A 21,386-nucleotide genomic window follows, 5' to 3' on the forward strand; every position below is an offset into this window, starting at 1 on the left:
TCTGGTACTCGGGGCAATTTGCTTCAGGGCTCTGGGCCCCCATTGCTCTCTCTGCCCACGGGGATCAGTGTCGCCTGTCAGCAGGTTAGAGATGACACCGTAAAGCACCCTTCAGTGTACTCTGCTGGGTGGGAGTCGGTGGGAATAGTTGGTGGCTTCTATTATTATTGTTGCTGCTATTGATTTTTTTCTCTGCCATGTGTCCCTGCCCTTGAGGCACATGTCGCAGGGAGCTGGGCTCAGGAACCAATGTTCTAGCGTCTGTACACAGAGTGCAAACGTCAGCTCTAACCCTCCTTGTAGGAAGGTGATGCCGCCTACCTGAGCCTCGGTCTCCTCATCTGTGAAATTGGATGAATGACAGTGCCTGCCTTTCGAGGTCATCTTAGGGTTCAGTGACCCGGATCAAGTTCCAACAAGCCTAGCGCTGGGTGTAGCATTAAGGACTGATTTACAAAGAAAAACAAGGTCTCTGTCTGTGAGAGGGGGTGAGACTCGGGGACAGAGGGAGGAGGCAGAGGGAGGAGTGGGGTACTGCCATCCTTTCTGGGGGAGGAGTCAACCCTGCCCTTGGTCCACCTTGTTGCTGAGTGTCCCTCACCTTCCACCCCAAGCCTGACGCCCCACCCAGCTCTCCCCTACACCCCAAAGTAAAAATAATTCAAGGTGATGGCTCAGCTGTGCATATATATTTTTAAATATGTAGGCTAAGTAACCGCAATTGCTGTATTCTTTTCAGCGCCTTCCTGAGGCTCCCTCAGACCACACGCACACCAGCTGCATCAGTGGTGGGGACACTGCAGGTGGCTGGGACCGGCTCTGGGCACAACACGGGAACCAAATCAGGGAAGCACACAGGACAGGCTCATGGAGATGGGAAGGCTGAGGTCAGGTCCCTGGGACTGCAGGAAGTCAGCTGTCACCTGACTTTCTGAGAGGACACTCCCTCCTCATCCCACGGGGGCCAGAGGAGACCCCCATTTATGGCTGGCCCTGCCATGGCATCCCCCTTCGGCCAGATGAAGGCACGGAGGATCGGAGAAGTCACAGTCATCGGGGGGAGGTGGGATGGGGGCTCAGTCTTCCAGCTGAGGCTGCAGAAGCCCTCTGGGAGGTGGACAGAGCTACCAATACATGGAAAAGAGATGTTCAGAGAGATCATACCATCAGGGCTCAGCTGGTGGCCTCCCGGCTCATCCTCCTGCATCCCCTGTCTACACTCTGGTCTACAGTCAGAAGAATCCTGTTAAGTCATATCTGGCCTCCTTCAGACTCTCCATGGCTCCCACCTCCCTGTAGGAGGTGGGAGTCTGTGGAGCCCTAACTATTCTGACCTCACTCCCTCTCTGACCACTCCCCCATTCAACTGCTTACTCCTTTCTGGACCAACTGTGGTCCTCACCAAGTCTCCATCACACAGCCACACTCCTGGTTGGGACCTTCACACCCACTACTCCTCTACCTGGAATGTTCTTATGGTTCATTCAGGTCTCAACTCAAATGTCACCACCTCAGAGCAGAGTTCCCTGACCAACCCCCCCCCCCATCAGCTGCCATCATAATATTGCACTGCCTTCTGTAGCGTGATTCAGAATCTACTTGTCTGTTTCCTGTCGGTCTCCTAGAAGATGAACTCTGTGAGAGCAGGACTTTGTTTTGTTCCCTGCTATGTCCTCAGGCTTCAGACAGGGCCTGGCATTTGCTGAATCAAGTCATGAAAACAGACAGTGACAGAGAGTTGGAGGGGGACATGAAGGATAGATAGATGGACAGATGGATGGGAGAGAGAGAGAATGGACGGATCAATGGGAGGATGGATGGCTGGCTGAATAGATGGACAGATGGACTGATGGATGGATGGATGGATGGATGGATGGGAGAGAGACAGAACGGATGGATCAATAGGAGAATGGATGGAAAGAACTGATTGAAGAATGCATGGAAGGATGGATAGAAAGATGGGTGGGTGGAAGGATGTATAGACAGATGGATAGATGGATGGACAGACTGAAAGATGGAAACACAGGAAAACAAACGCAAAATCAATGCAAGTCGCTCATGTGATTCTGCCAAAAACAACCAGAGCCTCGGGTAGGAGCCCAGCTCACAGCCCCCCTTGGGGGTTCTCAGAACCCAAAGCCCCAGCCCCCTCAAGAAGGGATGCAGAGGAACATAGCAGGTGGGGGACCGGCCCCAGGCTTTATTGAGCAGATTCCGGGGAAGGGGGGACAGGCAGACCATCACCCTGGCCCTGGAGCCTCCTCTTCTTGCCTCTGCTGCCCCTCAGGGCGGGCCTGGGCCACTGGGGCCTGGGTGCCCTTCAGCTGCTGAGGAAACAGCCCCGCTTGTGCCACTTCTGGTCGCGGATGCGGCGAACGGACTGCAGCTGCGGCTGGTTCGCATCCCACTCGTTCCAGTGGCGGTACTCGCCCCGCTCGAACACGTACTGGCGCCCACGGTAGCCAGGGAACTCATAGCCAACCCACCTGCCGGGAACCAAGGTCAGAGTGAGGACGGTCATCTCCCTGCCTCCAGCCACACCAAGACTTTTAAAGCCAGCAACTAACCATGCTCTCTGCCTGGCTAAATTTCTCCCTGGCTCCCCAGTGCCCTTCAGATGAGTTCAAACTCACTACCCAGCTCACAGGTCCTGCACGAACCATCTCCAGCCTCATCCCTCAATGTTCCTTCTCGACACCCCATACTCCAACCTCTCTTACTCTACTTTCCTTAAAGTGGCGTGTCTCTGAGCCCTTACACAGGCTGTTCCTTCCACCTGGAACGTTCTTCCTCGTCTCATCCATGGCCCTGTTTCCCTTTTCATTCATATTCTTTACATCTCAATTTATATATCTCCTCCTCCAGGAAAGCCCTTGCTGATTCCCCCAGGCTGAATCGAGTGCCTGGAGGGGACTCCCAGAGCCCCAGTGTGTCCCCCTCATCGCAATCCTGATCACAGTGACTTGTGGATACCGGTCTCCTTGTCTCCCTGGCAGACTAAAATTCTTAAGGGCAGAGGCTGTGTAATCCTCATTGCTCCTCTACTCTGCACATAAAAATATTTAGTAAAAAGCTGTTGAATAAATTATTGTCAGGGAGAGGTGGCACCCTTCAAGGCTCAACCCCAGCCCATAGGGTGAGATGCAGTCACTGACAAAGGGAAGGTGATCTTAAGATTGCATTAACAGAGGTATTAAGCCTGGAAGGAGGGAGGTGATGTACCATGTACTCTCCCATGTGCTATTCAGCTCCTACCTAGAGAACCACTATGTCACTTCTTACCCTAGTAAGAAAGACCAGGATTTTGAAAAGGACCTAGAAGAGCAGGGGGTGGCCACTGTGTAGGAAACACAGTGAAGAGAGATTCTATTTGGAGCCAGAGGACAGGGCAGGGGCAGAAGTGGGGAATGGGTCCCTTACGTCCCGTTGATGGCCCGGATGCTCGCCACGCGGTCCTGGAAGCCATGAGCCCAGAGGCTGGGCACGTCATCATCTACTATTTCCATCTTGCGGCCGCTGAAGGCTGGATTCTCAAACAGGTGCAGCTTGTGATCTGGGCCATCCTGGGGGTGGGATCACGGAGTGAGCGGGCTGTTCCCACTCTCGGAGTAGGAGTTGGGAGGTGTGGGAAAGAGTTCAGTGACCACACAGCCAGGCCCACCACCAAGCCCATTGCCTGAGGAACAGGATTCCCAAGAGGCCCGCACAGGGGACAGGGGTTAGGCCCACACAGGGGACAGGGCGGTTCCTCCAGAGCCACTCTCCTTAGGAATCTTAGAGCCAGGCATCCATGACACCAAGAGGGGACCTTTCAGCTCTTGTGAAACCCCACCATTTAGCAGATAGGGAAACCAAGGCACAGAGAGGCCAAAAGGTGATAAAAGTCAATAACAGAGGAGGATTCCCTGTTCAATAAACCAGGCTCTGATGTGGTCTTCTTAGCTTTCCTCCTGCTGTCATCCAAGCAGGCATCGGTTACTGTGACAAGGAGAGAGGGCTGGAGCAGCCACCGAGAGTGGAGGAAACAGGTGGGGGAAGTAGAGTGACAATTTAAAAGTGTCACTGTGGACCGAGTCCCTCCTGGGTGTTTGGGAAAGGCAAGTGAAGAATCAGTTCCTTTCTGAAGCTGCTTTCTGAATGTGTTGCTTTGAGCACAATACTGATCCGAGGCTGGGCCATGAGGCTTCTGATTTTTAACAGGGTTACACAGAGAAGTGTCAATGCTATGCTGGGAATTCAAGATGTGAATCCTGGTGTGCCAATCCCCAGCCCCAGGACCATAGCCAGCTTCCTCTCATCCCATGCAATCTCTCAGATTGGAGATGAAGAGGGCCCTTCCCAAGCCGGACCGGTACCAGCCCCGCCCTCCGCTGAGCTTCTGCAGGGAGCTTGGATGACAAGCTTCTAGGAGGTCCCGGAAGCGGGAGGTACTTACGATGAGCAGAGGGCGGAGGGACAGGAGGCTATCACTGTGGTGGCTGTTGGACCAGGCATCCCAACGAGGGTAATCTCCCTTCTCCAGCACAAACTGCTCCCCGCGGAAGGCTCTGCGCTCAAATGCCAGCCACCTGCAGGAGGAAGCAGGCCTGGGTCACTGCTGCTGCTGCAGGAGGGCCCTTGTCTAGTGAGGAAGGACCCCCACGCTGCTGACCTTTGACCTTCAACGCTCCCTCCAACCTGACCGCGGACCCGAGTATTAAAGGAGTTCCTAGAACATCCTGGAAGCTGAGACTGAGCCAGAAAATCATCCCGGGAAATAGTATGGAGAATCTATTTTATATGCAGCCTCCATGTAAGTGCTTGGGAATGTCCTTCCAGTGTCTGGCACATAGTAGGTATTCCAAAGACAAATTCCTCTCCCTCCTTCTCCTTCACCTTATTATTAAGTTATTGTTGTTATTTATGCGCATCTTTCCATTCGTTTTCACAAAAACTCTGTCTGAAGTGCATGTTATCCCCATTTGAGAGACGGGAAAACTGAGGCCGGAGATAGGAATGGAGTCGCTTATGGCCCCTGAGCCCTAGAAGGGGAACCCGGCCCTCCTGCCTCCCAGGAGGTTCGGGGCTGTGAGGAGGGGGCTGGGTGTCCAGGTACTCACGGCCCAGACTCCACCTGGATGGAGCCCACCTTCTCCAGCAGGCTCTCCGTCAGATTGGGGCACTCGGCCGAGAGCTCGCACCGCTTGCCCTGGAAGTTCTCCATTTCGTACACAATGACCTGAAAGGGCAGCACCCTGAGCACCCCACGGGGGGTCGAGCTCCCAGTCCCAGGCCCAGACCCCAGCCTGCACAGTCCCGCTTGGGGCAGGCCAGGGAGGTACCATCCATCCCCTGGGCTCCATCCGCTCTGCCTTGACCCCTCCGGAGCCAGCACGGGCCAAGGGCTTGCACTGCCCCCTCGTGGCCATCGAAGGGAACGCCTCCAGGAACCTCAATTAAAGGAGGGATTGCAACTAGCATTTGGCAGGTCCCTATCTGGGAGAGTGAAATGACCCAGGGAAGGAAATGAAGCCGCTTATGGCCAGGAGGAAATGTGGGCCCCATTTAAAACTTCTCAAGAGGGGCCAGAAAGCTATATTTCCCTGAATGTGAAATTTCCCTGTGCCTGACAACGGAAAACACCAGTCGGCAATCTCTGGGCCACTCTTCACCAGTCCGATGTCCAGAGCGGAAAAGGCTGCGAAGGAAGAGGAAGGCTACACCTCTCTTATCCACCCGAAGCACAAACTGTCTTCAGAGAAGATCCCTGGGGACACCTCTCTTCTGGTTATTTTATAGAAGGTTCAGAAAGGGTAAGTCTCTTGTCTCAGGCTGCACAGCACATTAGGTAGAAGCACCAGTATTCAAGAAGTGGGCTGGCAGTTTTCTCCCCTGCCCTGGTGCAGACAGGGCATGGCCCATAGGTGCCAGGGGAATAGGAAGGGCCGGCAGTGGCACCCACCTTCGTGGTGGGCAGCTGCCTCTGGGGCATTGCAAAGGCCTTGAGAAGTCCCTAGACCAGCCCTGTGCTCCCACCAATCAGGCCCCGTGCTGGACAGGCCTCTGCTTCTTTTCCACTCTCTTCAAAGCCACCAGCACATCTGAAGGAATGCCCTTGCCCACAGTTATCCTCTTAGTCAGCCCATCCTCAGACCCTGTCTCAGATTAAAGCCCCTAGGAACAGCTTGGAGAGGGAAGAGCTGGCAAATTCTCACTTTTGGAATTCTCCTTAGCACCAATTCTGGGGGCTGAGATGGGGAGCATTGCTCCCATTTTCCAGATGGGGCTGTTGAGGCCCAGAGAAGCCGGGGAACTGGACTGAGGTCAAGCAGGAGAGTTAGCGCCCTGTCTCCTGAGACCCCGGGGCCTCTTTGCCCCAAGGAGTCAGGCTGCGTTTGGGCAACCAGTTCCCTTCTGCAGCTGAGGACACAGAAGAGAGGAGATGCAGTACAGTCATGGTGAGGGAGGTGTCCTCCCAGCCGCTGATGGCTGGAAGGGCCGCTGTTCCTTTCTGCCTGGCAAAGAAGCTGACCCCGAGGCCCAAGGGCAACCCCAGCCCCACAGCCCCTGGGACCCCTCCCTGCCCTATACCTTGTAGCTGCCCCCAAGGCCTCCATGGCTCTTGCCAGCCGCAGCCTGCTCTGGCGTTCCGTGCTGTTCCGCCATGTCCCCAGGAACACCTCTGGCTCCAACCAAAGGAAAACGAGTGAGTCACCAGGTCCCCCCTGGGCCACACCAGGTGCTGATGTGATTGAAGTCAAAGATGAGCATTGGAGCCGGGCTGCCTATGGGATATGGTCATCACTCCCTGCCTTCAGTCATTCAGTCATTCAACAAACATCCACCAAGCACCCATCATTGGCCACAGGGACTGGCACAATCAGTGAGTTCAGGATCCCTATTTCATAGAGGGAAACCTGAGGTCCGGCGAGCTGAAGCCACTTCCCCAAGGCACATAGTGAGGGAGCCACCAGGAGGGGGCCTGCCTCCAAAAGTCCTGCCCTTTCCCTCCCCCTTCACCCAATTGCTTCCCGCCACCCAAAATGGGGTTCTTCAAGCTCTGTGTGGACACACCATGCCTGGACCCTGACAGAGTGTGGGCTTCAGTGGGGTTCCTCTACAGGGATCTCTCCCACCTCCACGCTCTGGGTTAGTCTTCTGTTCATTCATTCCTCTGTCCACCAAAGATTCTATGAGCACCTGCTCAGTGCCTGGCCTGCTGCTGGGTGACCGGGGTGAACAGGAGACCACAGACTGGTAGGAAAGGGACAGACAGACATCTAGAGAAAGCATGATGCGGAAATGGGTCCTGGAACACCCACAGCAGCCCAGTTTCTGTACATTTGGTTATTCATCCCATGTGCATTTATGAAGCACTTAGTGTATACCAGCCACTTCAAGAGACACAGACACAGAGAGACAGTTCCCCTTCATCCCTGTGGGGACAGGCCCCAAGGTAGTCATGACAAGGTAGTCATGGGAGGATTGTCATGATCTCCATGACACATGGACACACGGGACTGTTCTCCAGTTTATCAGCGTGCACGCACACACACACACACACATACACGCTCCTGTGATCACACAGTCACATCACACCCATCGAACACGACAGCCTTCCCCTCTCTCTTTTACACGCACAACATACCCTTTTCAGACACAGACCCAGTGCCAGCTCCTGAAAGACCCCCAGGATCCTTGGCAGTCTTCCAATTGGCTTGCTCCCCCCCTCCCTCCAGCTATGCTCAGTCTTTGGAGGCCCCCTTCTCCTAAGCACATGCCCAGGGGCTCAACCCTGGCCACCTCCCTCGGACACCAGTGGAGCTTGGTGGCTCGAAGGGGTCCTCCCTCTTGGCTCCAGCCCTTAAGTGAGTCCCCAGTTTGTGCAGGGGACAACCGTGCACGCTGCAGAGAGATCCCCAAAGGCCTGGGCCTGCAAGTGCAGCCCTCGCCTCCCCGCCCCTGCCCGTCCCAGAATGAACCTGCTGCTGTAGCCTCAGGAAGAACAGAGGGACCAGCACCGTCTGCAGACTCAGTCTGCCTTTGCTAGCAGTGTCCTATTTATGGGCGCTTTTCGACAGCCCAGCACATCTCAGCCTGCTGACATAGCGCCCTGTCCACCCAATTCCGTTCAGGCCATTTCACTTCAATAGTGGGCCCAGGAGGCCCTAGTGCTTGTGTCCCTCCGCCATGGCCCCCGATGGAGTCTCAGGCGCTGACGGACCTCATCAGTTTTGTGGAAAGCCTAACAGCACTAGGGGGGTGTATTGGGGTGTAGAGCTCTCCAGTGCCCTTTCTTGGGCTTCCCGGTGCCATCATTTCCTGTTTGGGTAAATGACAGCCTTGGAAGGACAACGGCCCTTAAAGTGAGGGACCCCAGAATCACTCAGTTTTCCCATGGGCCACATGGCCTAAGGTTTAGGTCAGATGATGCGAAATATAACGCTCAAATTGGGTTTCCATGGGATGCTGTAACGGACCCGATGAAGGTTTATTTTCTTCCTATAGAAGGCATGTACAATGGACAGCTCCCATTTATTGAAGACCTACTGTGTGCAAGGCACTGTGCCAGCTTCATGAACATTATGTTTAATCCTCCCTCAGCCTCTTTAGGGAAGGAATTGTGATCCCCCTTTCAAAGATGGTTCAGAAACTGAATTCAAAAAGGTGAAATCATTTACCCCAAGTTAACAGCAGAAAGAAGGACGGGCTGGCTTGCCACAGGGCCTATATCTTAGCTTTAATAGAAATAAAGGTGATTATGATAGTCACCTTGTGACCTCCCAAAAGAAACAAACCCAAACAAACAGAAACCAAGAAACAGGGGCGCCTGGGTGGCTCAGTGGGTTAAGCCTCTGCCTTTGGCTTAGGTCATGATCTCAAGGTTCTGGGATCTAGCCCTGCATCAGGCTCTCTGCCCAGCAGGAAGCCTGCTTCCCCCCACCCCCCTCTGCCTGCCTCTCTGCCTACTTGTGATCTCTGTCAAATAAGTTAATAAAATCTTTTAAAAAAAAGAAACCAAGAAACAAATCCAAATCAAAAACATAGGCGCATGCATTTTCTAAGTATAATTAGTGATTATTTGAAGACTAAAATGGAGGGAAGGCCAAGGAGTGAATTGTTACAGAACAGGGTTTGGTTTTGTCATGGTTTTTGGCTAAAGTCCTCCAGTTGGCCTACAACTCGGTTACCCCACACGCCTGGAGATGGTGGTGGGACACTGTGGGTGGTAGCTGCCCTCTGGAAGCAGGTGGACCTGTGTGACTTTGGGTGAGATGCTGGAGGTCAATAGCACCCGTAAATGGACAACCACAGAGAGATCATGGAACCAAGTGCTCGGCTCATGTTGCTACTTTCTTGCTTCCACTCACTGAGGATGATGCCTGCTATTGATAGTTCAAACCCAGGGACTACCTCCTGCTGGTGACCACAGAACGCAGAGGTGGATTCAACCCCAACCTTGGGATGCAGCCACCACCTACTAGTGATCTAAGAGGGAAAAAAGAGCTGGTGTGACGTCCTCCCATCAGATCCTTTAGGATCCCAAGGACCTACTGCGTACCCAGCACCTTCACACACGTTTCCTTTCCTTGGGCTTGAGTTCTCAGTATTGGCACTATTGCCATCAGGGGACGGTTAACTCTTGGTAGTGGGGAGCTGTCCTGTTCACTGTAGGGATATTGAGCAGAATCCCCAGTCTCTACCCCTTAGATGCCAGCAGCATCTCCCTTCCCTCTTTGCAATAAGCAGAAATTCTCCTGTCATTGCCTTTGCCAGGTGTCATGGTGGGGGTGGGGGGCGGTGCGCACAGTCCAGTTGAGAACCACTGCCTTCAACTCTTGCCCACTGAGGTCACTAACACCATCCCCCATATGGGAGCTCCGATGCTCAGTGATATCTCACAGCCAGGAGGAGACAGAGTGAGGATTCAAGCCCATGTTGAATGGAAATTCTGCTTTGTCTCCATGGGTCCCCCTCACCCAGGACCCCAGCTCCCCCCTTCCTGCCACATGGCCCCCAGCTCAGCAGACAACAGACCGATTCAGCTGGGGACGGGCATGCATGCATGGGAGAGCCCATTCATCCACCCACTGACACACCGAGTTCTTCAGTGCAACTTGCATCAAAGCTTTATTTGCTATTTTCATGGTCTGAATGCAACATCTTTGTACATGCAGAGGTCATTCTGTGTGACGGCAGTTGGCCAGATCCCCAACTGTTCTTCTGTGTGTAGGAAACCTCTTTACAGTTACAAAATATAAAAGCATTTGTAGATACCCAATACTCTGTGAGGTCCAGGAAGCCCCGTTTGTTTCAACGTTAAAAATATAGGTTTTTCTAGATGAATTCTCAGTCACACGAGTAGAGATTCTTTCTGGGATTGGAGAAAGTGCCTGTCGTCCACCTTCTGTTCAGAACCCCTTAGAGCTTGTGAATTCGTAAGGCAATTGCAAGAACGCCAGCAGGCAGCAGGTGTGACTTTCCTGTACACGGGACTCCAGTTTCTTTCCTGCCATGACTCAGGAAGGGACTCAGAAGAAAGGCTCAGAAAATACAGTGTATTTATATGTATTTTCACTCCCCGCCCCTTCTTACAAACTGTTTTGAGGATCAGGGTCATCTGGGAAGTGCATCACTTCTAGAATATTGGTATGATTCAGGAAACAACACAGTACAAAATATCTTCCATAACACAATATATTACTTTGTGAGCCCCCAGTTTACAGATCTATAAGGCTATGTGGAATGAGACCAGCAAAAAGCTCAAATTGTTCTTTAGACAATGGCGTGGTTTCGTTTGTTTTTACAGGTGTGACACCATTAGAGACTGTCCAGAAAAAAAAAAAAAAGGCCAGTCTGATTCATGGAGGAAGATTATCAGGTAGCAGGTTAGAGGGTGACTCTAAGGAAATTTGGGGGTGGGAGAGGGGGATAAGTTGATTGATTTTAAAGGTTAATTTGCTAGGAACCTCGGGCTGATTTTCCAGAACACAAGATTTCTGCACCCCTCCCTGAAGGACCCAATCCAAACCAGAGAAAAATTCTAGAGGGGTGGCAGCCAAAGGGGAGAGGCTGGTGAAGACCGTGGCTTTCCACGTGGCTCTGAATTTTCAGAACTTCAGTTCCCCCAAATCCCAACAGGGTTGACTCATAGCAGCTCCTCAGCAGAGCCAGATCCATGGCTCCCCAGGTGGCTGTCACCAAGGTGGGCCCCTGTCCAGATGTGGAGTGGCTCCCTCCATGTCAACATTGTCCCTCTTACCCCGTGGACTCACGAGGCCATGGGAGGTTTGCTTCCACGTTTTAACATGTGGTGGAGGAAGAAAGGCACAATTGAGGGTGTGGCAGGCTTCCCCGTGACTGCAGTGACCTGTCACGGTGTAACTTAGGGGCAAGGGTGTCTTCCGTTGGATGGAACTTTTCTCCTGCCTCCACATCTCCCCCTCGGGTTCACACTGAAATGCTAGTTTACATGAAGGCTAAGTAATCTGGCTTCCTGTACTGAATAATGAGACTGGGGGGTCGGGAGGGGGGGACTCACAGGGATTGAGGGCACAAAACAGACACTGGTGAGGGAGAGGCAGGCTCCAGTCCTCTCCGTGGGACAATGTCTTCCACACAGGCCCAAGTCGCCTTTAAAAACGCACGTAGTTTTGGAGGTGATTTGACCACACACCTGTGGATTTTCAGCTTTGTGATCATGCCTAGCTTCTGGGGCAATCTGGGGGCAGCATAGTGGAAATTTAAATGTACAAGCGTTCAGTGGACAAGGCAGCCGCTAGGGCTGAGGACAAGCAGCTGAACTCCCTTCTGCGGGGGGAAGCATGCCAATGGTTTCCTCCACTCCCTTGCACAGCCTCTAAGCTCTGGGACCTCAGGCTCAAGCCTATTTCGATGTTCGCTCCTTAGCAATATCTAGAGTTGGCCTCATTTCCCTGGATGCACAAAGGCAAACACCTTTGTCTGAAAGGGGTTGGCCTGCCTCCCTGGAAGAGCTCCCACCTGATTGTCCTCTTCTCGAATCCTGGATAGCCTGAGGCTGTCAGGTCTGTGTCACTCAAAACCCCCAACATGAAACAACTCGAGGTTTCAGTTTCACCAGAATTTCTCTGGGGCCACCAAGGAATTCTCCACAATACTAATTTTTGAGGCCCCACTGTGGGGTTTCATAGGCCAAAGGCCTCTGTTTCATCAGGCAAAGGCCACGAGGAAGGGGATCTAGATACGCACTTATCAAAACACCAGCCATCAAAACGCTAATGTACAAAGGATGTGTGTGTGTGTGTGTGTGTGTGTGTGTGTGTGTGTTTAGATACAGACTTATCAAAACACCAGCCGTCAAAACGCTGATGTACAAAGGGTGTGTGTGTGTGTGTGTGTGTGTGTGTGTGTGTGTGTGTGTAGAGATTGTACATACATAGGGATTTGCGTTCTATGAAAGGCTCTCATTTAAGGAGAGCCAAAGGCCCCCAGAAAGCTGATTGGATGAGGGCAGGTGACTTGATTGCATACAAACGATTAAGGCATATTAAGTTAGTTTAAAAATAGATTTCCAAAGGTGGCTCCAGGCCAACTCAAGAAACTAGCAAACAACCTCTTGCTTAGCATCAGAGAGCTCAGTCAGCTTACAAAGAAGGGAAAACCAACAATGCACTTGCCCAGCTATCCGAAAAAGTTCCAAGCATCATTCACTTCTAACTTCACTGGACTGAGCACAGCGGGGTCCAGAGGTCAAGGGGAGTCTGCATGGAGAGGGTGGCTCCTGACCCACTGTGAGGGTCTGCTGTGCAGTGGAGAGGTAAGGCTGCTCTCGTCAGTTTCATGGGAGGGGAGTGGACTTTGTATGTTTTAATCACCAAGGAATTAAATGGATTTCTGTTTCCAATTCAGGTGTGGGAGGTTAGGCAAAAGATCTCCAGGTTAATCTCAAGTTTAAGTCTCCAGGTTAAGTCTCATGTTTTTCTTTCCTGTTGGGTATACTTGGGCTACAACATTCGTAATTAAGAATCGGAGAGTTTTGCATTGTATCTATAGTCTCATTGAACAGAGCAGGTCAGTTCCTGTTACCTAAGATGGTACCAAGGGGCCCTTCCCACCTAAAGGAAAGACAGACAGCAGCCAGGAAGCATTGGTCAGGACATGAGGAGTGACTTTAAAGGGGACCTACTGACCTGCAAAGCCATTGTATCAACATTGTTTCAAAACATTAACCAGATCTAGGGGCTCCTGGATGGCTCAGTTGGTTAAGCATCTGACTCTTGATCTTAGCTCAGGTCTTGATCTTAGGATCATGAGTTCAAGCCCTGCGTTGAACTTAAAAACAAAACAAAACCACAAAACCCCACAAAACAGAACATTAACCGGATCTAAAAGAAAGGAAAAGAAAGAAAAGAAAAGGGGCGCCTGGGTGGCTCAGTGGGTTAAAGCCTCTGCCTTCGGCTCAGGTGATGATCCCAGGGTCCTGGGATTGAGCCCCACATCGGGCTCTCTGCTTAGCAGGGAGCCTGCTTCCTCCTCTCTCTCTCTGCCTGCTTTTCTGCCTACTTGTGATCTCTGTCAAATAAATAAATAAAATCTTTAAAAAAAAGAAAGGAAGGAAGAAGGAAGGAAGGAAGGAAAGAAAGAAAGAAAGAAAGAAAGAAAGAAAGAAAGAAAGAAAGAAAGAAAGAATGAATTCACCCAAAGCAGCAGTTCCTGGAGGAATCAAATCTCCACCTAATGGCCACAGAAAACTGACTGACCACTAACTCAGGGAATGAAAAGAACACAAACTATTATCAAGCAGGGCCAAATCTCTAGACATGAGGCTCCAGATGCAAAAGGCTTGGTGGGTGACAGGGTCCAACAACTGCCCATTGGTAGCCCAAGGTCACCCAACAGGACCTGGGGCTGGGGAGGAGCTTCAGTCCCTGTCCGTGGTGCTGAACCTGGAGAAACAGTTTGCTCTCCATCCTTCACCCCAAGTGAAGGAAGAGATGGTAAAGGATGATGAGAAAGAAGAGATGGGGAGACAATTGGAGACTCCTGGAGACATGGCCAGGGAGAAGGAAAGTATGTTTTGACACCATTTGCAAATAATGGATTTTCAAGAAAGACTTGCATGTCTGGGGAAATCAGTAGGTAAGGCCCATCCATTCCACATCTAGCCTTAGAAAACTCAGTCCTGGGGCCCCTCAGCAGTACCAGGGGGCCCTGTGAACTGTCCCAGGTGTCTTTCTCACCAATGGGCTTCTCCCCAGCAGGATTGGCACACAGTTTTGGCAACTCCAGGGATGGCAGGTGGCCAGTCAAGCCTATCTGGGATGTTTGCTGGAGCCTTGGGTTTCAGAGGTGGAGGAGGCTGGTGTTGAGGATTTCCAAAAAAAAAGACCATGTAGAGAGTGCCTACGACGCCCAGAGGTCTTAGAGATTCCTGGGAATGAGCTTAGAGCAAGGAAGAAAAAAAAAAAGAGGCAAGGCAAACCCTATACTTTGTCACCTAGCATCCAGCACTTCTGTCCAGAGAAGATTTCAGCAAGACCCTCCCTTCCTACATTTAGACCTAAAGGAAGCACTCTGTCAGGTGGTTTACACGGGGTGGGGCGGGGGAGTGGTAGAAGGAAGAGGTGAGAAGAAAGAGAAGAAAACCTCCCCCCATTCATGCATTTGTTCCAATTTGGAATGAATCTTCTACGCCAGTATCTTGGGTGCTGTTCAAAAAAGACTGGAGAAGAAGATTCTCAGGGCAGGTCTGCTGTTTGAGAGGGAAAGGCACTGCCATCCAGGCTGCAGCCCCTGATGAACCCTTAAGGCCAAAGGACAAAGGTCACTCCACAGAAACCAGAGCTCAAATGAAAAGAAACCAGGAAAATATATACACAGAGGTGACAGCTGGAATTTTTTTTTTTTAAAGCATGGATGGGGTAAGATAACCTGAGATGATCGGATACTTCAAGCAAATTATTCATACACCTTTCCTTCTGCTCTTGAACGTAAAAAACATATATACATATCAAATTTCAAAGACAATTGGCTGAATTATTGCTTTAACGCCTTCTAAAGCAAACCAAAGTGATGTATAATGAACAGATCATCTCTGCACACAGCCCCATTGTAAGGATAAACACACCTGAAATAAGGATGGGTATGTTTAAAACACTGGAGCTGCTGATTCTTGGAGAGGGAGGGAGATGGAACTCACCAAAAAACCCAACGCAGCCCAACCCAGTGACGCTGCCTTGGGCCACAATTACAGCAGGAAACTTGAGTTTCTTCTTCCTTGGAAATAGGCTTTTGAAAGGGACCTCCCCTGGTGTCGGGGCAAGGAATACTTTCACAATACAGGAGTTTTCCAGAGCCCAGGGAGATGGTTCAACTCAGATTGATCTTCCCCGAGTGATGTCTCCGGGTGGAGACAGTGGAAATGGACATTGTTCACGTAAAACACAAAACCACCAGCATGGACAATTCTGGGCAGCCTGGCTTTGTTCTCCGCCTCAAGTGCTGTCTGGGGAGACGTGCAGGTGCTGGAAGAGGGTGGGTCTTCGCATCCCGATCTGGAGAGAGCCTCTGCAGGGGGCGGGAGTCACCGGGCTGTGTTCTCCACCCGGCTGGAAGGGTCTAGGCAGGAACAGCATCAGCATGGCCTCATCTTCGGGTTCTGACAGTTAAGGCTTCTGTTCATTATACGTGGCAGTGTCCCCTGTCTGGAGAGGAGGGGACAGTCCTGGTGTCAGCAAGGGGAACATGGGACCCTCAGTGTCTCTGCCATCAAGCCTTTAAACCTTGTCTGGTATTCTGCAAGATGGCCAGCCCCCAGCCCCAGAGGTCACAGGCTAGAAAAGATGACCTTTTTTTTTTGGAGTGGGGCGAGGAAGGAGACAGGTGGCCAAATGCAGTAGAACCCACAGGAAGTGTAAGGTCAGGTTAGGGTTCCAGCCTGTTTCCTCAAATGGATGGCTGGAAGGTTCACAGAGATATGACATATATAGCACTAAACACAAAAACCAACACAGGATCCCATTCCTTATCCAAAAACCCTTGAGCACAGATTGCCTGGGAATTTAGAATTTGGTGGGGTAGGGTTTATTGTAGACACATATACACATGCACACAGGCATACATATATATTATGAAATGCCCCTGGATTATACCCATAGCATAAAACACAGACAACCACGTAGGTCAGGCTTTGCTACAAGTAGTAAGTCATGAAAATGCTTCATTGTCAGTGTTTTCTGGATCTGAGATTTACAGGTAAGGGGATGGAGGGTCTCCTGGGCTACTCACATCAGAGCCAGCTTCTAGGAATTATGAGCCATAGTTCCCACACCTAGGACTGACCGCCAGCATGTCAGCGCCTCTTTAGTGAGCCCCAGGGACCCCTCGAGGACATAGGGGCTGTTACCCCATTTCACAGATGGGGAACCTAATGTTCCTCTAAGATATGAAATCACTTGGGACCCACACCAGGGCAGTTCTAATCATTTGACCTTCTTAGTCCTCTTTCTTTTTCCAAGTTAAATTTTAATCATACAGGTTGCATATGCATGTAAAAATTGGGGAGGCATTTTGGATTAAGCTAATTGCTGATGTTCCCCTTTCCACTTTACAAAAGGGTTTTGAGATGCAGTGAGAAGTGCATGAGCCCAGAGCCTAGGTTATCCTAGGTTCCTCGACCAGGCTGTCCACCTGGGTTTTTTCCCTTAAGAGGAAACAGATCAGCACTACCGTCTTCACTGGACCCCAGAACACCCACACCCATTTTCCCTTCTCTCTCCTCAAGTCTCTGGCCTTTGGCTTCCGGGTCCAGGCTCCCCACTGTGCTTCCCACTTCATACCTGCTCAAGCTTGGTTCTCATACAGGCTTTGCCTCTTCTTGGATTTTAGCTCCTTTAACCACTGGGGAGAGGGCTCTTCCGACCTGAAACCACAAAGCCAGTGAGAGTCAAGTGAGAGCCAGACTGAGGGCTCCTTGCAGGCGGGGCTGTGAGGCACCCGACCCCGCATCCTCAGTGCCCAGGCGATGCTGAGCCAGGTACTTGCAGGTGGTAAAGATGCCTGTGTTAACACAACCGAGGAGCAAGAAACAGGAATTAAACAAAGTCCCTAGTAAAAAGGAATGGTAAATAAATCACAGTATGCCCATTCTATGAAAAAATCTGCAGCTGTGAAGTTGCGTTGACACATGAATTATCTCCATCCATCCATTTATCACCCCAAGCACACCTCCATCCTTCTAGGTCTCCACCCACATAAATGCCTATGATGGTTAATTGCATTTGTCAACTTGGCTAGGCCACTGTACCTAGGTATTTGGATGAACATTGTTCTAGAAGGTTCTGTGAAGGCATTTTTTTTGTGTGTGAAGGCATTTTTTAAGATGAAATTAATATTTAAGTCAGTAGGCTTTGAATAAAGCAGATTACCCTCCCTATTATGGGTGAGACTCACCCAATCAGTTGAAGATCTTGCTAGAAAAAGACTGACCTCTCCAGAAGAAGAGGGAATTCTGATCACAGACCACTTTGGGTACTCAAACTACAATACTGGTTCTTCCCTGAGTCTCTGGTTTATCTGTGTGCCTTACAGATTTTGAACTTGCTGGTACCCATGATTAGGGAAGCCAGTTTCTTAAAATCAATCGCAATCTCAATCTCTCTCAACTATGGCCTTGCTTCTCTTCACCTCTTGTCCTTTTGCTTCCCACAGCCCACTCTATGCTCTGGTAATAGGCCCTGCCTATAGCTCCCCTGTAATGTCAGGCCTCCAGGCCTTTGCATGTGCTGTGACTTCAGCCTGTGACCCCCTCATACTGCCCTATTTTTGTCTATCATGACTCAGCCCAGGCAACTCCTTCTCCTGGAAGCCTTTTTCTGCACTTTTCTTCCTCAGGTCCAGGTTTCGAGTCCTTCCTCTATCATGGGGGTCAGATAAAGAGCCAGATGGGAAGTAGTTTTGACTTTGTGGGTCATGGGGTGTCTGCTACAACTAGTCAATTCTGCAGCCCAAATAGGAGAGCAGCCGGACACAATACAGAGAGGAATGGGTGTGGTTGTGTGCCAATAAATCTTTATTTACAAAAACAGACAGTGGGCTGAAATCTGGCCTGTGGGCTGTAGCTTCCCAACTCACTGCTCTATCACAGCACTTAAAACATTACAACATTAGGGGTGCCTGGGTGGCTCAGTGGCTTAAGCCTCTGCCTTCAGCTCAGGTCATGATCTCAGGGTTCTGGGATTGAGCCCCATGTCGGGCTCTCTGCTCAGCAGGGAGTCTGCTTCCTCCTCTCTCTCTGCCTGCCTCTCTGCCTACTTGTGATCTCTGTCTGTCAAATAAATAAATAAAATCTTTAAAAAAAATTACAACATTAGTGTGAATAATTCTTAACTTTTATGTCTTAACTTGTGAAAAGAATCCCACTCTCTCTTTCTCTTCTTTTTCTTAGCACCAGGGAGAGGTGGGGAGTGGGAGAGAGAGAGAATTTTAAGCAGGCTCCATGCCCAGTGAGGAGCCCGACCCGGAACTCGATCTCAGGACCCCAAGTTCATGACCTGAGCCGAAAACAAGATTCAAACGCTCAGCTGAGTGCCCCAGGCACCCCAGAATCCCACGCTCCTTTATTGAGCACGTCTGCAAGCCAGCGCCAATGCAAAGGGCTCTGCACGCCCTTCTTCTTTTCGTCCTCATGACTGCCCTGGAAGGTTAGAATGAGGAGTAAACCCATTTTGCAGATAAAGAGGCTGAGGCTCAGAGAGGCAGAGTGACTCCCCCAGGTCAAGCAGCTTGTCAGTTGCACCACTGGGATGAAGTTGGTTGTGTGATGTGTGTTTTTTTTTTCAGAGCTATGCTCTGTAAAGTCCAACCCTGGTTGCCAGAGTGCCTGGTCTGGGAGCCCCGTGGTGGGGAGGTGACAGGTGCTGTGCTGGGCTCATCTCTGTGTCGTGTTGGCCCAGCCTGGGATGGGGGCAGTGGCTCCACATAAGGTGGCTGAATTCAGTGGATGTCATTCAGCCTGGCCGTGCCCTTCTATCCGTCTTCCTGGGTCTCCCCGATTCTCCTGAGACAAAGGCCCTTCCCTGGAGGGTAAGAGGAGGGAGGATTCCTCAGTTTCCCCACCAATCTGGAGAGGGCTGGACTAGGTAGGTAGTCTTCCCACAACACAGCCCTGGATCTCCACGTGGGATGTGGAGGGAGCGGGAGAGCGAGGCCAGCCAGCCTCATTCCTGGCCCTCTTTCCCCATCTCTGCGAGTGTGTGTTTAGCTCTCAGGCTGCCTGGGAGTTTGTGTGAGCAAAGCTAGAGGGAAAGATACAGCTGCAACTCCCTTTGAATGCAGCTCTAGGACCCGACAAGCCCCCACCCTGGGTCTAGGGTGGAGGCCTCCTCCTCAAGTCCCCTCACCTGTCGTCCTTCTCCACGCTGGAGGGCAGCACGCGACTGCCCAGAGTGAAGGGAGCCTTGGGCGTCTTGGGCTGGGGGGCCCAGCCTGGGGCCTCGCTGGGGCTGTCGGCCTCCGGCCTCTTGTGCAACTGAGCCTGGGAAGAGAAGAGAGCCACGTCTGTAACAGCCTCTGGTCTGTGGAAGGCTCCCATCTGAAGGCACCGTCGCTGTAGGGCAACAACAGGGCCCCCCAGCAACTGAATGGACCCAGGCAGGCAACACGGGGTGGGGGAGATGCCACCTGATCTTGGAGGCTGAGAGAAATCAGACAGCAGGCAAGTAGTCTACCCAGCCACCCTTGGCCACTATAATCAAAGAACCACCACTATAACCTCGCACAATCATGTCCTCTCCTTTTTGATGGAAAAGCCACCATTTATATGCTCTCGGGTTAGGATGTTCTGTCTCCTTTAGCTGCCCATGATCCCCGGCATGGAGGTAATGGCCGCATCTTCCACTTGACATTCAGCTGTGCTAAGCTTCTTGGTCCTATGTCCACATGGATAAATGAGGTTTTTGTTTGTTTGTTTGTTTGTTTGTTTTTAAAGATTTTATTTAGGGGCGCCTGGGTGGCTCAGTGGGTTGGGCCTCTGCCCTCAGCTCAGGTCATGATCTCAGAGTCCCAGGATCAAGCCCCTCATCGGGCTCTCTGCTCAGCGGGGAGCCTGCTTCCCCACTCTCTTTCTGCTTTCCCTTCTCCCTCTCTGTGTCACATAAATAAATAAAATCTTAAAAGAAAAAGATTTTATTTATCTATGTGACATAGAGAGAGACAGCGAGAGAGGGAACCCAAGAGGGGGAGTGGGAGAGGGAGAAGAAGAATTCCCATAGAGCAGGGAGCCGACATGGGGCTCGATCCCAGGACCCCAGGATCATGACCTGAGCCGAAGGCAGATGCTTAACAACTGAGCCACCCAAGTGCCCCTAAAATGAGTTTTGACTATCACATTCCCACAGGAAAAAGGCAGGGTGGATTCCCCCCCTTTTCTGGAAGGCATGGTTGGGGATGGGATGGCAGTGTGGTGTGTACAGAGTTCCCCCAGGGGACCAGGGTGTGGTGGTGGCAGGTGGCCACTGTCCCCCACTTAACACTGGACGGCCCCCATCACCATCATCCACCTGACCCCTCGGGGTGCTGAGCATCCACCATCCGGACTCTAACCAGGCCTAACGTATATGACACACATTAGCCCGAAGCAGAGGCTGGCTCTCTGTTTTACAGAAGAGTAGCCTGAAGGTCAAAGGCCAAGCTGTGGGCCCAAATCACACAGTTTTCAAGACCTGGGATTCACAGGTCTGCCCAACCTCAACCCCAACCCCGGGGCTCCTTCCCGAATGAGCCCAGTAGCCTCCGGTGATGGTTAGGACTGCTGAGTGTTGCCCATAGCTGGGCGTGCCTGGAGCAGGTGTGGCTGCCCCAGGTTCAAGGAGCTCATGCTAACGATAGCACGAATCTCAAGAGCCTTGTCTGGACAGCAGGGGGGTTGCTGAGCCGTGTCCTGGGACCCAAGGCCGGGCCTCGGGAGCTATGTGGAGGGTCTGCGGGGAGCCCAGCGCCTCTGCTGCCTGCTGTGTTAGGCTGCCTGTGACACATCCTTTGTTCTGACGATGGAGAGGAGAGGCGAGAAACCGCTGGCCTAGAGCAGCGGCGGCCAGTCGTTCCCATTTTGGAGGCCTGTAAAACCAACCACAGGGACAAGTGTGCAGCTGCTGTTTACTGACTTTCTACTCCTGCAGAAATGGCAGGCGTTGTGGCAGTGTGAGTTGTCACTGGGGAAAGCTGTGCGAGGGGTGTGTGCGGACCCCCTGAACTATTTCTGCAACTTCTTGTGAGTGGAACTGTTTCCGAAGTGGAGAGGGAGGCAGGGAAGAGGGAAAGAAGGAAGGAAGGGAGAGAGGGAGGGGGAAAGGGAGAAGGGAAGGGAGGGGGGAGTGACAGAGCAGGGAAGAGAGGAGGGGTGGGAGGGAAGGAGGGGCAGGGAGGGA

The 21,386-nt window shown here is 51.7% G+C and overlaps 2 protein-coding genes across 12 annotated transcripts in view; both read right to left on the reverse strand.

The window, feature by feature from the left end:
• Positions 1-2,180: 2,180 nt before the first annotated feature.
• CRYBB3 (crystallin beta B3) lies at positions 2,181-8,007 on the reverse strand. Of its 4 annotated transcripts, none has more exons than XM_032310449.1 (6): positions 7,962-8,007; positions 6,571-6,661; positions 5,100-5,218; positions 4,436-4,568; positions 3,421-3,563; positions 2,181-2,486 (listed from the first exon to the last, which is right to left on the reverse strand). In XM_032310449.1, exons 2-6 carry the CDS (start codon positions 6,643-6,645, stop codon positions 2,321-2,323), a joined length of 636 nt encoding a protein of 211 aa, XP_032166340.1. In that variant the 5' UTR covers positions 6,646-6,661; positions 7,962-8,007; the 3' UTR covers positions 2,181-2,320. The 4 variants fall into 4 exon arrangements, with proteins under 4 accessions (XP_032166340.1, XP_032166342.1, XP_032166341.1 ...); XM_032310451.1 differs by having other exon boundaries at positions 6,571-6,764; positions 7,962-8,005; XM_032310450.1 differs by having other exon boundaries at positions 6,571-6,721; positions 7,962-8,004.
• A 5,554-nt stretch (positions 8,008-13,561) lies between these two features.
• The window catches only part of KIAA1671 (KIAA1671 ortholog), a 183,996-nt gene continuing 176,171 nt past the window's right edge, over positions 13,562-21,386 (reverse strand). For 7 of the 8 annotated variants that reach the window (XM_032309855.1, XM_032309859.1, XM_032309857.1 and 4 more), the window contains one exon: positions 20,288-21,075. In XM_032309855.1, coding sequence (XP_032165746.1) covers positions 20,833-21,075 — 243 coding nt within the window. In that variant the 3' untranslated portion in view covers positions 20,288-20,832. Of the gene's footprint in view, positions 15,666-16,799; positions 16,883-19,361; positions 19,496-20,287; positions 21,076-21,386 lie in introns of those variants that run through there. The other variant, XM_032309853.1, reaches the window with a different exon arrangement.

Source organism: Mustela erminea, chromosome 13 (assembly GCF_009829155.1).
Source record: "Mustela erminea isolate mMusErm1 chromosome 13, mMusErm1.Pri, whole genome shotgun sequence".
NCBI classification, from domain to species: Eukaryota; Metazoa; Chordata; class Mammalia; order Carnivora; family Mustelidae; genus Mustela; species Mustela erminea.

Coding starts and splice junctions, on each gene's coding strand:
- CRYBB3 (XM_032310449.1), bottom strand. CDS start 6,645: ATGGCGGAACAGCACGGAACGCCAGAGCAGGCTGCGGCTGGCAAGAGC. Junction 4,569..5,099: donor ATCCAGGTGGAGTCTGGGCC/GTGAGTACCTGG, acceptor TTCCTCCTGCAG/GTGGCTGGCATTTGAGCGCA. Junction 3,564..4,435: donor CCCTCCGCCCTCTGCTCATC/GTAAGTACCTCC, acceptor TCCCACCCCCAG/GATGGCCCAGATCACAAGCT.